Below are 15,571 nucleotides of genomic sequence, written 5' to 3'. Positions count from 1 at the left end.
AGGGGTAGGTGGAGTTTCCACTCTCTCCTGTCCCCAGACCTGAGTTTGGGTCACAGCGGTCGGGTGTGCCTCTCTCCGGTCTCCCTGCTGGTAACCCCTATCGGTTCTGGTTCGATTTCCCGAAACTCAACAACAAAACTGAAACTTTAGTGCAAAACTTAAGAAAAGAAGCATCAAAACACTGCAATGGATCAGCACAGGTATCGCACGGCAGGTGTCCAGGAGAAGCTGGAGATCGTCGGGGTGGAGGACGAGGCCGGGAACCCCATCAGCGCCCTGACCATCCTGTCGCTGCTGGAGCGCGTCGCCGGCATCATCGACAACGTCCAGTCCTGCCAGCAGCGTATGGAGGAGCGTCAGCTAGAGCTGGAGAACAACATCAAGACCATCCAGGGTGACGTTCTGAAGCTGGCCAAGGACCACACCGACACCAGTGGCACCGTGGAGAAGCTCTTGCAGAAGACCCGCAAGGTCAGCGCCAACGTCAAGGAGGTCCGGACGCGTGTCGAGAAGCAGAACGTTCGGGTCAAGAAAGTAGAGTCGACGCAGGATGAACTGCTCACCAGAAACAAGTTCCGAGTCGTCATCTACCAGGTAGGCAGAGAACCAAAGTGTCAGCATGGTATGGAGGTCTGGGTTTCAACCTTCTGAATCACAGCAAATGATCGTTATTGTCAATGAAACTATTTAAATGACAAAGACACAGTTTGTCCTTGAATTAGTGATTCAAGCAATTCATCAACATCATCAAACATTGTCTTTTTTAAGACTTTTGTTTGTCCCAATGACCCTTTAAGGAGACTTATGGACACAGTTACACAATAAAACCAACAGAACCTCAAATAAATTTAATGGACAGCAACTGTTCCTGAAAAAAAAAAGCAATGAAACACCTGGACTTTAATCAGTTGTGCATTTGCAGGTGATCAAATCATCAGTTTTTCTGTCAGGTTTTCATTTACCAAGAAATTTCTGATTGATTAATACACATATTTCCAACGTGGATGTCGACCAGATGAATGTGAGGGCTGATGATGTGAAACTGAAAGCAGCAAAACTACACAAAATTGGGTTTTTCTTGTGATTGACTGTATAATTTTACATCTTGAATCACTGGCTGAACTACAGCATGTAACAAAAGGATTTCAAGTAGACAATTTGAATTAAAGCTAAAAATTGACGAAACATGTGGTCCAAGATTCAACTGATACCGACCTAATGTAAACCAAAGGTAATAACAAAAATACCTGAGACAATGCATCTTTATCCTTCCTGTTCATGGAGGTGATTGAGAAAATTGAGTTTCATGACCTTCAAGAAAACTAAACACTCTAAAAACTCTAATAAAAATGTGAATTTAGTCAACAGACGTAGGAGATTGAGCAGATCCAGGTTTCTGTTTACGAGGGGCTGGAGTATAATTAAATTAAGTATCAGGAATTAAGGATAACAAACTTTGCCGAGCAGCGAAGAATGAACTCTGGCTTCATTAAGCAGCGGCGAGAGGGCAAGCAGCGATGTGAGGAAATGAAGGGTGGATTAAGTTGAAACTCTCAAGGGCCCTCGACTCTGCAACACCGGCAATTTACAGAAAAGCATCCTCGTTATGTGGAGAGGGCACACTTTATTCCAAAGTGTGGACGACCTTAATCAGGTCGGCGTGAAAACATTCGCTGCAGACTTTTATTGGAAATCTGAAACACTCCACTGAACTCTTTAATTTGGAGCCATTTAAGTGATTTTAGAAACCACGGCAACATCAGCATGCATGAATATCCCCATCGAGTCATGAATAAACCAGAACTGCGTGTCTCGTCCTCCAGTCGACACGCGATACGTTCTTTAAGAGTGAGAACACTTTGAGGCTCTTGTGCTGATTGAGGAGTCGGCCGTTGTTGAAGAGATGGACAGTCTTTATAATAGCATTAAATTGGAGAGCTGTGGGATTCTCTGTGGAAGCAGCTGGTCAGACGACAGACAGAAAAAAGACGTTTCTCTGAACACAAGGATTTTTAACGGTGATCAAAGAAGCTCTGTTCATCGCTGCAGGCTGTGTGGGATCAGCTTTGGTCGGACAAGAGGAGAGCGGTGTCAGATTTTGAATCTCAATCAGAAACATTCAGACAGTAGACTTGGCTCAGACGTGAGCATTTTTGCCTAAAAGTTCGAGTTCTGTGACGAAATCCAGTTTTAATCCCTGTAAAATTATAACCAAATAACTGACATTTGCTTGGTATTATACCAGCATCTGTTGGTTTCTGGCAAAATGAAAATATGCTTTTATGCTTTCATTGTTTGAGTGACATTTATTTGAATTCCATGTCAAGTATTGGGCCTCTTCCAACATCGCAACCTTAAGGGAACTCAGCATGTTTCCAAAGCAGGAACCAGGGTCTAAATTAGGTTCCTGGAGTTATTTTAGCCCCAAAATGTCCAATAATAGACCAGCATTTCCAAAGTACAAGAACCTTTGGGGTGGAGCTTGCAATGCTGAACACTGTTGAACACTGTCATTGTTTTTACAGATCTGGAGCTGTAATTTGGAGATATTGTTGTTTTTGTTGTGTTGTGTTGTGTTGTGTTGTGTTTTGTTTTGGGTTTTTTTGCCCCATACGATCCGAGTCATTTAATCCTAGTCCTAATCCGATACACACTTCAAGTATCTTAAAGTTATTGAAATCAATCCAGTGTATATGCTTGACAACTAAATCTCTGCAATGCATCAAGAAAAACAATTGCATTTCTGCCTCCAGTCTGTTCCTTATTGTTCTGCAGGTGTTCAGGAACCTTGTCGTATAGCTCCAGTAGAACACTGTCTAAATGTAGCGTTGGTACACAGTACAGTACAGTACACAGTACAGTACAGTACACCCTACCCTTTGCACTACACTACCCTAATGCTGTGTTCACACCAGACGCACCAAAGGTAAATTCAATCGAATCGCGCAAATAACGTCTGGTGTGAACACAGCGTTAGGGTAGTGTTGTGTAGAGGGTAGGATGTACTGTGGCTCCACAAGCTCCAAAAGATGAAGAAAAACAAAAACAACCTGTATTCTCTACATGATGTTCAGAAAATGTACCATAGATCAGCTGTAGTACCTGGTTGTTCCACCAGGTGGAGCCTCTTACTGTTAAACACTGTAGAAACCAGAGGAGACGTCACTCAGACTACAGACAGTTCATGTTGGCAAGCAGAAAGCATTGTGGGAGTTTAGCTAGCAACGGACACCATGACAAAGACTTATGTGATGGTTAATGACCAGTTTAGATAGTAAATTCTAAATGTCAGTTGTACATGTGACTACATAACAAATGGCTCCGATCTAGTTGGATGTAAAGAGGCATTAACTTATTGCAGCCTGTGTTGTCCCTACAGGAGGAGGAAATAGGTTTTGTAAACATATGAAGGAATTGCTTCTTCTTCTTCTTGTTATTTGATTAGACTCATTTACTGCCAATCACACACCTGCAGTCTCAAGCTTTAGGATCAGTTTGTTGTTCTTTGGGGAAAATTGTCTTCTGCTGAAAGTTACCACCACACACAACTATTCCAGACATACATAACAGCATCTTTGCAACTATTCATTCATTAAAGTGCAGACATTGCACGAGGTTATACAGTCAAGGAATAAAAATAATGAACAAAAACAAGTAAATGTAATATGAAGCATTAAATATTGTACAGTTGTAATAAGTTTAACAATAAATGATTAAAACATTCAAACCTAAAACTTAAAAAAAAAAAAAAAAAACTAAAATTTATGTTAAAACATGTTAAAAGACTATTGGTCGACCATATGTGAACGTAACTTATACGATATTATTGGATTATACCTACTGATGCATTCATGTTTTAGATAAAGCTACAATATTACATCATATTTTATTTGTTGATTATATATTGTATCAAAAAAATAAATCTGCATTAAGTAACTCTCGCAGGGTTAAAATTACAGTATTTGCTTATAAATAGTAGTAGCGTAGAAGTATAACACAGCAATAAATGAAAACACTTATGTACAGTACTTGAGTAAATGTATTTAGTTTCTTTCCACGACTCAGCCTGTGTTGCATAGAAGTACTGAGCTCTGATATAAGACAAGCTTAAACTCTGACTAAAGGACAAACACATATTTTTATTTTTATTATTATTATTATTATTGTTGTTGTTGTTGTTGTTATATTAAAGACAAATCATTTTGTTAAGCGTGAAAATGTGTTGAATGTGGACGAGATTTTGTCTGCTGCCGAAATTAAGACCAAAAACAAAAAAAGAGGAAGCAGCATAAGATGTCTTAAATCAAAGTTTAGAAGTTGTTCTGAAAATATTTCAAATCAAGAGACAAGTCCTGCATAAATATACTTCTGACTGTGATGTTTAGATGCAGATGCTTGAACATTTTGTCAGGTCTTAAAACAAACTTTGTTTTTTGTGCAATTTTGAGACAGTAACTGAAACTGAGGAGGCTTTAAAGACAATGTAGTTTCTTTTTTTAAAGAAATCGAAACTTTTTTTACGAGTTTTGTTGCTACGTTGTGTTTTTGTGGGGACTAAATCCTTATTCTCATACAAGTGACTTTTTAGAAAAATAACATTTAACTGAAATGTACAAATTGTGTAAGTTAATATTTGGTGTTGTTTCTAGTCGACGAGTTGTGTTGCTTCTCTCTGCTTCCAGTCTCAGTGTTTTTAGGTTTTCTACGTATGTCAGCTGATGTCATCCTGTCTTTGAATTCATTTCTTCCTGTGAAGTTGTGAATCCCTGTTAAAACACACCCTGCTGTACAGTACAAACCGTTAAAGATGGAAGCCGTCCTGACTCTGATAGACGCTCGTCTTTACGTTCAGCTCTGTATTAGAATAACGTCCGAATTTCAGAATAGTAACCGGAGCTCTATGTGCAGCCAACAGCTGCTGTGGATCCGTGACAGGGAGGTTTATTCTGGGATCTCAGCATTCTCCCTGCTGCCATCAGGACAGACCATAAACTGCTGTCAGCCTGAATCAGGGTCTATGTGGCAGCTTATCACAGCGCTGACCTGCTGCTGCAAAACTGCTAAAACCAAACCAGTTCCCTGTCGGTCCAAACGTTGACCAGGTGGCTGCTGTCAGACTCACAACATTAAAACCACCTGCTGAATAGTCTGCAGAGCTCCACACACAAACAGAACAGCTCCGATCTATTAAAGACTGAAAACAGTGGGCAGCAGGTCATTGTGGGGTTTACCCTCTGTGGATCTGATGCATCCTGTAGATGGTTGATCAGGTTGGGATCTGGGGGGTTTGGAGGCCGAGTCAACACCTCCGGCTCTTGGTTGTGTTCCTCGAGCAGTTCCTGAGCAGTTTGTGAGGCTTTATTCTTGGGGCGAGGCTTCTATTAAAGTGTTCAACAAGGCCAGAGATCCTCAGACACAAACATGATTCAATGTGTTACATTAACACACAGCTTGTTAAACAGGATTATTATTATTATCTTCTTTTTTTTTCATTTCAAGTTGTTTTACATAATGTACTATGTTATCTTACAGATTTGGAATAATTTGCACTTCTCTGCACACTAACAATATTTGTATTATTTTTTGTTACTTTTATAATTCCTGAGATTTGAAACACTTGCCTTTTATTTGTCTTTTAACAAAAGCACCAAAATATCAAAATCCTTATATGTGAAAACCTACTTCGCAAAAAACTGATTCTAGTTCTGATTCTAATGTACCTGGACATTGCATTGTAACCAGATGTTGTGGCGTGTATACATATATAATTACTGCAACCCAAGTGAGGATTAAGTGTTTATAGATAATAGATGGATGATATAATTATATTTATAATTTAGTTCAATTTAAATCCCAATATGTAACATTAACGTGCTAAAAAATTTGATTGCGATTAATTTGACAGACATTTATGTACACTTGCAGTGTAATTGATATTTTCAGCGCTTTTTATTGGGTATGCACTGACATTGATAGCTAAGACGTAAACAGCCGGTGTGGCTGATACATAAGACCCTGGACTATCTAATCAACTTCTTAAGTTACTCTTTCTTGGGTTTAGTCATGAGTTCTGGTTAGAGTTCATTAATTTTCACAGAAGTCTTTGTCATGGTGCCAGTTGCTGGGTAAACCCCCACAATGCTCTCTGCTTGCTAACATGAACTGTCTCCTCTGATTTCTACAGTATTTAACAGTAAGATGCTCCACCTGGTGGAACAACCAGGTACTACACCTACTCTATTTGAAGTACTTAATATTGACAAAAATGTATGCAAAGACTGTAAATATTAAATAACTGTTATCTGAGGCAACAAAAAAAAAAAACAACTACAACAAAAAAAACCTTGATTAGGACATCCCCACATTTTTCAATCTCTTTCTATTTAACAATTTCCCTGAGGTTTACACCGAAGGGATCAATAAAGTTTTATTGCATTCTAACAAAAAAAAAAATTACGTCTGTGGAGTATATGACTTCTCAATCAGGGCGTCTCTGCAGCACCACAATAACCACTAATGTAATGATATGTTGTCACACATCTTGCCTTTATCAGCAAACTGATGCTCTTGTCATTTGGATCACTGCACCTGTCCATATTGTGATCTTGAATTTTAAAAAACATAATATGAGGACACGTTTTTACTGACATGAAGTGGAATTTAATTTGCTTCTTCGTCATTAAGCAACACCAGAGATTGATGTGAGCAGGAGACCTGGACATTTACAGACCTAGAAAACAACAGTTGCTAGTTGTGGAAGGTCCTGAATGTAGGAAACATGACTGAGTCATTGCAGTGAAAGTTCTGTTTAGAGGGCAAATAGTCAGCACATCAACATGAAACTATGCTCTGTGTGATTTTAGCAGACACCTGCCAGCCAGTCAGAACAAATACTTTCCTGAAATACTATCAGACCTACCCTCCAGAAGGTGTTCGCTCTATTTTCAAGGTGCTGAAGCCTCTGAACTTGACTCAGCAGAATATTTGCAACACACACTGCTGCTTCCTGCTAAGCTAAGCTATGCTAAGCTAAGCTAGCAGTGTCCTGGACGAGTCTGAGCTGCACACAGATGAGACTGAACATTAAGAAATGTGCTGCAGGACAGTAGAAAACACTGGTTTGCTTCATTCTGCAGAGACAGTGTTGAGTGTCTTGACTGATGTGCTGTCGGTTATTCTGAGGCCTCCGTCCGTCTCCTAATATAGAGCTTCGTTCAACAGGAAGCAACGGACGCTTTGTTAGAGACGTCGCCGCCGCCGCCGCCGCCGCCGGCTGAATAATGGCGGCTGGACCGCGGCAGTAATAAGAAAAAGATAAATGTGTGCCGGTTTACGCTCAGGGCCACTGGACGTCAGAGGACAATGTGTAATTTTAGAGCAACTGATGGCTTTTAGTTTGTGATATTTCTGCTGTGAGGAGACGACCAGCGACAGGAAAACGACTAAAGAGGTCACTGAGCCGACAGAGGACGAGAACCTGAAGTGCACAGAGAACATCACTGCAGGGTTGTGTTCATGTTAGATGTAAAGAAGTGTTGAGTTTCAGTCATTAGTTCACAGTTTAGCAACATAAATCAGACAGATAAACAATAAATATGTTGTTTTGTGTGTCTTTGTGGTGGTTTTGCATCCGTTTTAAAATCATTTTGTTTGTCACTGTTTGTGTTTTTTGTCACTTTGTGGTCATTTCAAATTTTTTAGATAATTTTTTAGCAGCTCTTTTGATTGTTCTGTAGATTGTTGCAGTTGTTTTGTGCTTCTTTGCAGAGGACTTTTGTTTGGTTTTGTGTCTGTTGTGTTGTGTGTCTTTGCTGGCATTTTATGTCTCTGGCTTTTTGTTACTTTGTAGTCATTTGGCATAATTTTGTCTTTGTCTTTTTGCATCTGTTTGTTGTCGTTATGTAGTCTTGTTAAATGTTTTTCTTCATGTTTTCTGTCTGTGGCCATTTTGAGTTGTCTTACGTCTCTTTGTGATCATTTTGAATAAGTTTGTGGTCATTCTGGGTCTTTGTCGATTTCTGGCTGTTTCGGTTGTTTTGTGTCTCACAATTTTTTTGTCTCTTTTGTTTGGTTTGCATCTGTTTGTAGTTGTATGTCATTTTTAATGTCTATGTTCACATGTTCTGTTTCTTTGTGAATGTTTTACACAAGTTTGCATCATTTTGTGCATATTTGCAAACATGTTTGTTGCTTTCTGTAGCTTGGAGACCATTTTGTTGCTCCTTTGGTGGTTTTGTGGACATTTGTAGATTGTTTTCTGTCTCTTTGTGATCATTTTATATCGGTTTGTGATCACTTTATGTCTGTAGTTGTGTCATTTTGATACTTTTTATTTTTCTGTAGCATCATTTTGAATTGATTTGTATATTTTTGGGGTGGTTTTGCATGTTTTTCTAGTTGTTTTGTGTGGTTTTATTTAAATGTTTGTTTGTTCGTGCTCATGTTGCATTTTTTTTCCATGTCTCTTGTGACCATTTTCTTGTCTCTTTTGGTTGTTTTTTGTCACTTTTGTTTGGTTTTGCAAATTTTTTTTAAGTCTTTATCAAATCATTTTTCATGTTATGTTCACGTTTTCTGTTGCTTTGTGCTCATTTTGAACTGATTTGTATCTTCAGTGAGGTCGTTGCAGATGTTTTGCACCTCTTTGTGGTGGATTTACATCTGTTTATCATCATGATATATTATTTTTAGATGTTCTTCTTTGTTTTCTGTCTGTAGCCCCTGCTCCTTCGCCTGATCGGCCTTATTCAGTAATGGTTTTATGATCATACCACAGAAAGGTTGAGAGATGCTGCGTAACGAGAGTTTTCCTGATTCTGTGTTTGGTGTGTCGGTGTGTTAACATCCTCTCTGGTGGTCTGAACTTGCCGACAGTCTCTTCCTCCGTTACTGGTAGGGTTATTAATACACGCTCTGACCCACATTCGCTGCCGCTGTAATTATTGTGTCATTCTCAGCGTCTGGACGCACTCTGACGACTCCTCCCTGATTAATGAGCGCCTTCGTCGCAGGTGGCTGCAGCGTAATTAGGATTAATTGGCTTTCACATCCAAAGTCACCTGTAGGGCGCCGCAGGGGGAGCAGCCTGCCAGGAGTTTCCTCATCGTCCCCCAACATATGACAGTCCTGCTTCCATTTAAATTATGAAATCAGGGTTTGACATATTTTGAGGAAAAACATGTAGTAAAAGTGAAACCTGGATAACTGGCACAGTATGATCTTGATGTCAGTGTGTTTGTTAATTAATAAAGAATTAAAAATCACATTAAAACATCCAGTAATCTGTAGAAAAAGCACAGAAAACTTTGACATATTATTTAAACTGTCATAATAAACTAATTAGCTTTTCATGTAACTAATCAGTGAAGTGCTCAAAATAATCTTTATCAGTTTTCCAGCAAAGTTTTTAGATGCTAAACTGTCATATTCATTGGTTTACTGAGCATTAAACTGCCTAATGATCCTCCAATGAAGAACAGCTTTTCATATGTTTCCATGAGATTGTTCATAGCTTTGACTAGTGACATGAAAAAGTCAACAATTACGAAGGTTAAAAGTTCACTAAATAGCACTTAGTGACGTACATTTAGTAAACTTTTATGTACTTGAAAGATAATTCTGGCTTATTTCTTATCCAGCCAACGTAGCTGAAAAATGTATCGAGATAAACATGTTTATTGTCAGTCACTAGTTACTGATCATTTTAATGACCTATTCGTAATAAAGACCAGTAGAATAAATCTTTATTTTGAACTTAACCACTTTATTTATGAAGGTACACAGGTAATAATTTCAATGTGTAAAACCTGAAGACAGGGTAAACTGGTGCGACCAGGGTAAATCCGCTGTAATTCACTGAGGTTAAGGTTCAGGGTCACTGACCTGGACCAGGTGTCACTGGATGGACGTCCTGCACCGTCCTCCCTAACGTCAAGTCCATCAGGCCTTGCATCAGGACACTAGGAGAGCATCACTTAGGTGGAGGTAGTGGAAGACGCAGTTGTTCTGGGTATCTATAGACGTTGAAACCAGTCTCATAAGGGCAACCACTGGTCCCTGCCGAAAATCAGCCTTCGATAGGAGTTGACGGAAATTTCCAGGAGGCCTTCGACTGTTGCACCTCAGGAGACCCTCCGTGAAAGCCACTGGGACAGCAGACAACATAAGGAGCTCCATTTTTTAGGGGATTTGATTGGTGTGGTGATGGCGCATTTTGTTTGTTCATGCAACCAAGCTTTAATTAATATCAGTATTGTTAAAACCTATCGTTTTATCACCTATGCTTTTATACTTTTGGTCAGTATCCAGAGTTTATGACCATAGGTGAGGGCTGGAGCGTAGATCAGCTGGTGAAGTGTTGTCTTCCGACTCAGCTCCTTCTTCACTACGATGGTTCTGTACAACACCCACATTACTGCTGATGCAGCACGATTCTGACTGTCCACGTCATGCCAAACCAACAATCCACTGTCCCAGCACATGCTAAAAGTGTGGCAGCTTTCAAAACAATGTATGAGTCACCAGTGGGCATGGATGAATATAGTGGTGACAATGTGCACTTGAGCATATCACAGTCATGTAGTACGATTGATTCTTTGGAAATTAAGAATACCATAACCAGCTTTATCGACAGTCCAACAGCGACCCGCATGGCTGGAACCAGACGGTGGTTGTTATTACTGCAGGTCTCGAGTTCTAGGTGTTGTTCTGCCAGCAGCTTCCTGTCGAATCAGGTTCAATTACAGCTCATGGGTAAAAATAGAAAAACTGGATCTCATGACGATGTCAGTGTTTGCAGAGTCTGACAGAGAACCTCAGAGGAATATCATGTTTTCTATCGTCTCAACAGGCTGCACAGTAATTTATCTATAATGGATAGAAGAGACGGATCAGTTTCATGTGTGTGCAGAGGCAGGCGAGGTTTTCTGTCGTGCCAAACAGGAGGAGAAAAACTTTACAGCAGATGTTTTAGAATCGAGAACTTTCAGATGGCTCTGAGCTGAGATTAAACATCCAGCAGAGTTTTGAAGAACATTTTGGACGACAATCTTATCACATGTTTCAGATGGATCAGTTTCACATGAAAACACTAATTAGTTCACACAAAAAATCTAAAACATTCAGTTCTAGTGTTTATTTAGTTTGTTTCCCTGTGAAAAATACACCTTCTATTATCTCCAAAAACACATATCGAAGCTACTTCTATGGTCACTGCACTTATAAAATAAATGTCAACCAAATGATACCAAATTGCACAATCAATATTTTCAGATTGATAATGAATACTGTGATAGTGACTGTATGTAATATAGCCTTTCATAGTGACAAACATCTACAGTTTTTTTGTTTGTGCAGGCAGATGTTTTTAGCAGAAAGAAGCTGAACATAGTTTCACTTTTAGCAACTGCAGAACTTTGCGTTCCCCTCAGAAGGTGGAGACCAAAAGTGGAGCTTAAATAGATTGAGCTTTGGGCCTGGGCTCATTAATTGGAAACACATATGACTCCAATGAATGTTCATGTCGTTGTGTAACTGTTGGATGAGGAATTAAGTAACTTAACGCTCACTAAAGCCGTGATTATACTCCCACGCAGATGCAAACATGAACAGTTGTAGACACAGTAGACTTGAAGTTGTTATTACTTTCTAGTCCATGTTGAGGACTCCATAAATGTGCATTACAAATGTGCATTTACATATTCAGCACTTGTGTTGTGCTGTCGGCTGTCCATGGACTTGGGGAAATAATACACTTGCGTCCTGCAGACCTTCACCAACTCTTGTGTAGAAGGTATACCACACACCTCACAGGTTCTCCATAGCACCTGGCAGTGCTGTGTTTACAGCTTGTCAAACTACCACCAAGAGGCCAAATGTTATTACAATATGGGTTTTATTTTTGCAGGTCTCTACATAGTAAATTGTACTCACCAAATGTAACTTTAAATATGGTGATACTGCACAAAAATAGATTCATCAAGGCAACACACAGTTATTTCAAATCCAGCAAATAAATATCCAATACAAATACAAATATAGATGTTTTTTCACATTGATGTAAAAATCCAACAGCAGCAACATTAGTTTAGCCCACTGAAATGCAAAACAGAGATAATAAAGGGAACAATACTTTGGAGTACAACTTATAGATATATACTGCCACTCTGTTTGCACGTAAATTGCTGCCGACTGTATTTACAACTAGAAACAACACGACTAGATACAAAAAATATTCTATTCGTTTGTTGTTGTTTTTTTGTATGGAAGTAGTAGTAATTTTTTGGGGTAAAGCAAAAATTCAGTGTGTCCAAGGAAAATTATTATGAACCAGACAAACCAAGAGAAAAGTGTCCAGAATAAAATATTCCTTGTTGATCCAAGTCAGTCTCAGTATGAACTGTTACCATCTAAGAGATGCAGAGTTTCTGTGGTCTATAATGTCTAACAGCAAATCAAATTAATTCAATTAAATAAATGTTTAACTTTCTCCCTTTATGATGGAATTATGGCATGTTGTGCCTTTGGCAGTTTTCTTGTAATTAATGTGTTTTGTCTCTGTAGGGGGAGGCGGAGGTCCCATCAGTGGCCGTCACCAAATCTCCCCAAGGACCTGGTCTGGAGGGGTTGGAGATCGAACCCGACTCCTATGACATCCCCGCCGACCTCTCCTCCGACGAGGAGTACCTGAGTGTGGAGGAAGCCGACTCCTCACGGGCTGCTCGCCTCAAGAAGTCCATGGTGAAGAGTACGGAGACCCTGAAGGCTGCCTTCTCCAAGGAGAACATGAGCAAAACCAAGGGCAACCTGGGCACAAAGTTCCACAACCTAGGCGAGAAGATGATGCCACAAGAGCGCAGGGAGAAGATGCACCAGGCTGGCGAGCGGCTGAAGCAGTCTGGCGAGCGGCTCAAGGAGAACATCGCCAAGAAAGCTCCGAGCAAAGAGGCCTTTCGCATCAAGCTGAAGAAGGAGAGGGCCGTCGCCGAGGGCCAGGAGGGTGCCGAGGGCGAGGGCAAGGGCGAGGAGCCGGCAGGAGGCGTGGCCTACACTGAGGTTGCCATGGAAACCAAGAGGGAGGGGCCGGTGGAGGAGGCTGGCGCCACCCGGATAGCGGAGTAAGATCACAGGTAGTAGATGAGCACCGATTGGACGGCGCTGAAAAGAAGATGAGGTTGGACACTGGAGAAAACTCAGCCAGGAGTAGGAAAAGGTGTATGATCAGTCAAGGACGGACAGTTTATTTGTTTGAATGTGTCAAAGTGGAAGAATAATCATCAGAACATGAACTGTTATTATAAAATCTGCAAATTCAGGTCATCAAGAATCATCTGTTGTCATTGAAATAACTTGACGCACTGGGACAAATTACGATTTAGGATTTCAAATCAAAGATCCCAAAAGTTATGTTTGACTAATTTGTGAGCCCAGATTGTGTTGTGATTCATAACCAGGCTCCAAGTGCAGATAATTTGCACAGGATGGTTGGAGGGAAAGGAAAGATGGCAGGTGGTTGACAGAACTTTGAGAAGGAAGATGAATGTTGACGTCTACGTGTTGATCTTTACATATAATAATGTTGTACATACTGCCAAAACTGGGAAGGTGAAGTTGGCCTCAGCTGGTCTCTGAGAAGCCCGGTGAGAAAAGAAGCTAACACCGAGTCAGACTGGTTTCTGAACACAGAATAGTTAGAGTTAAAGAGGAAACCTTGTGGTGCTAGACAGCGACATCAGTGAGCGCTTAGGTAGATATTAAAGCTGCACCAGGCGAAGAGGTTTAACCCAATGAGGTGACTTTAGGTACCTCCAAGTAACCATATAATGCTGCACAACATAAACTGGTTAAAGATACAAGTTGTTTCCATGAAGTAGTTTGAATTATCACATTAGACACAAGATAATGTAAACGGCAAAATTCATAAAACTTTCCTAGTTTTGCAATATGCTTGCTTAAGGTTTTTGACTATATCTGTGAAAATCTGTCATCAAGAAGCTAGCTTGAGGTTGTTTTTCAGTTTTTGAAAAAATATTTAATTTTTTGAAGCCCAAGGTGTATACAGTCCTGTCATCTGCAAAGAAATGGAAAAGTAAGTAAAGAAAAGTAAAATTACAATTAATACAGAAGCTCAGTTCACGTTTAGTGAATTTCTAGATTAGTTTCCATCATGTATCTTTAAGTATTGCATCAGAGAACGTTAATGGATAATGCAAGATTTGAAAAAAAAAAAAAAAAACTCGTGAAATCTTTTACACCTGATTGAGGTAGTTTTTTTTTTTTTTAAACCTTTTCCAAAAAGAGGAGCTTTGTCGTAGACTGAAACATGCTTTCTGAAATAATGAATGAAGATTTATCTCACATGAACTTCAAGCTGTTTCTACTTCTTCCGTTGTCTTTGTATCTGGACAACATGAACTTTGCTGACATAAAACAACGAGAAATTTCAAGAAATTACAATTTTTCCGATTGGAAACAATTCCTGAAGGTTCATATTTCTTTCACAGATGGCCGATGTTTTGTTTGTTTAACTTCTTCTAAGTTTTTTAGCAGTTTGCAAACAACAAATACCGCTGCCTCTGAAACCCTTTGCCCAGTGCAGCTTTAACTTTAACACTAACTGGTGATAGAACTAGTAAAACCTTTGCATGAACTTTAGAGTTACGCAGCCTCCTCTTACTAGACAGTAGTCAGACTGTAATTACTTGTCGGAATGTGATGGATTTGAGCTGTGGTGCTGGTGGCTTCAAAGCTTTTTGCTGCATTCAGGTGGATGAATGTTTTAGTTTGATATTCATAGTTTCTTTTGAAGTTTTTTCTCCTGGAGCGATTACTGAGGTCACCGCCTTCGTCAGGATCACAGGATGTAAAGTTTTTGGCGCTTAAGTCATCAGATGTTCTGTGTTTTCAGTAGAAGCTTTGCTTTCATAGTGCTGCCATTATACACGAGTACAGCGTCTTATTCTGAAAATACACAATCTGTATATCTTTAACTTCTGTTTCATTTCTTTCTTATATATTTATGTTTCTGCACTGCTGCTGTTGAGTGGATTTAATGCAGTAGGCGATAGTATTTGCATTCGTTTTTGAGTACAGCTTGTTTTGTTGCAATTTTTACAATCATCAGTCTCAAAGGTGACAGCGAAAAACAGCTGATTGTTGTTGTTTTGTGCCTGTATTCACTTTTTGTTTTTGATAAATAAAGTGAAACCTCTATAAACTGTTACTGTTGCCTCGCTTAATTGTTATTATTTAATCGTTATTTAATCAGGTCACCTCATTGAGAAGAAAACATTCACAATCAGACAAACAGTCTGCAATTAACACAACTAGGTCACATCAGGAAGCAATTACAGGAGTCAGAAAAAAACATCAAATTATGAAGTTTTTAAGACTCTGACAGGAAAATCGAACTTTATTCCATTTAACAGTTGCAGAAGTCCAAAAATCAGCTCTGCCAATGTTTGTGGGTTCAGAAGCCTCTTCAATAGAGTTACAAGATTGAAAAGTTTATAGATGTGAGGTTGTTGTAAGATAATCGATTAGTGTGAAACTTCTGATATCTGATTGAGTGATA

The 15,571-nt window shown here is 39.5% G+C and overlaps 1 protein-coding gene across 1 annotated transcript; it reads left to right on the top strand.

The window, feature by feature from the left end:
* On the top strand, nt 1-15,215 carry cavin4 (caveolae associated protein 4). The gene is made up of 2 exons (XM_008300247.1): nt 1-594; nt 12,562-15,215. The coding sequence occupies exons 1-2, from the start codon at nt 187-189 to the stop codon at nt 13,117-13,119; spliced, it is 966 nt and encodes a 321-aa protein (XP_008298469.1). The 5' UTR covers nt 1-186; the 3' UTR covers nt 13,120-15,215.
* Nucleotides 15,216-15,571: the final 356 nt, after the last annotated feature.

The sequence above is a fragment of the Stegastes partitus genome, unplaced genomic scaffold (genome assembly GCF_000690725.1).
Source record: "Stegastes partitus isolate 25-593 unplaced genomic scaffold, Stegastes_partitus-1.0.2 Scaffold1515, whole genome shotgun sequence".
NCBI classification, from domain to species: domain Eukaryota; kingdom Metazoa; phylum Chordata; class Actinopteri; family Pomacentridae; genus Stegastes; species Stegastes partitus.
This window is presented reverse-complemented; position numbering and strand designations above follow the sequence as displayed.

Coding starts and splice junctions, on each gene's coding strand:
- cavin4 (XM_008300247.1), top strand. CDS start 187: ATGGATCAGCACAGGTATCGCACGGCAGGTGTCCAGGAGAAGCTGGAG. Junction 595..12,561: donor TCCGAGTCGTCATCTACCAG/GTAGGCAGAGAA, acceptor TTGTCTCTGTAG/GGGGAGGCGGAGGTCCCATC.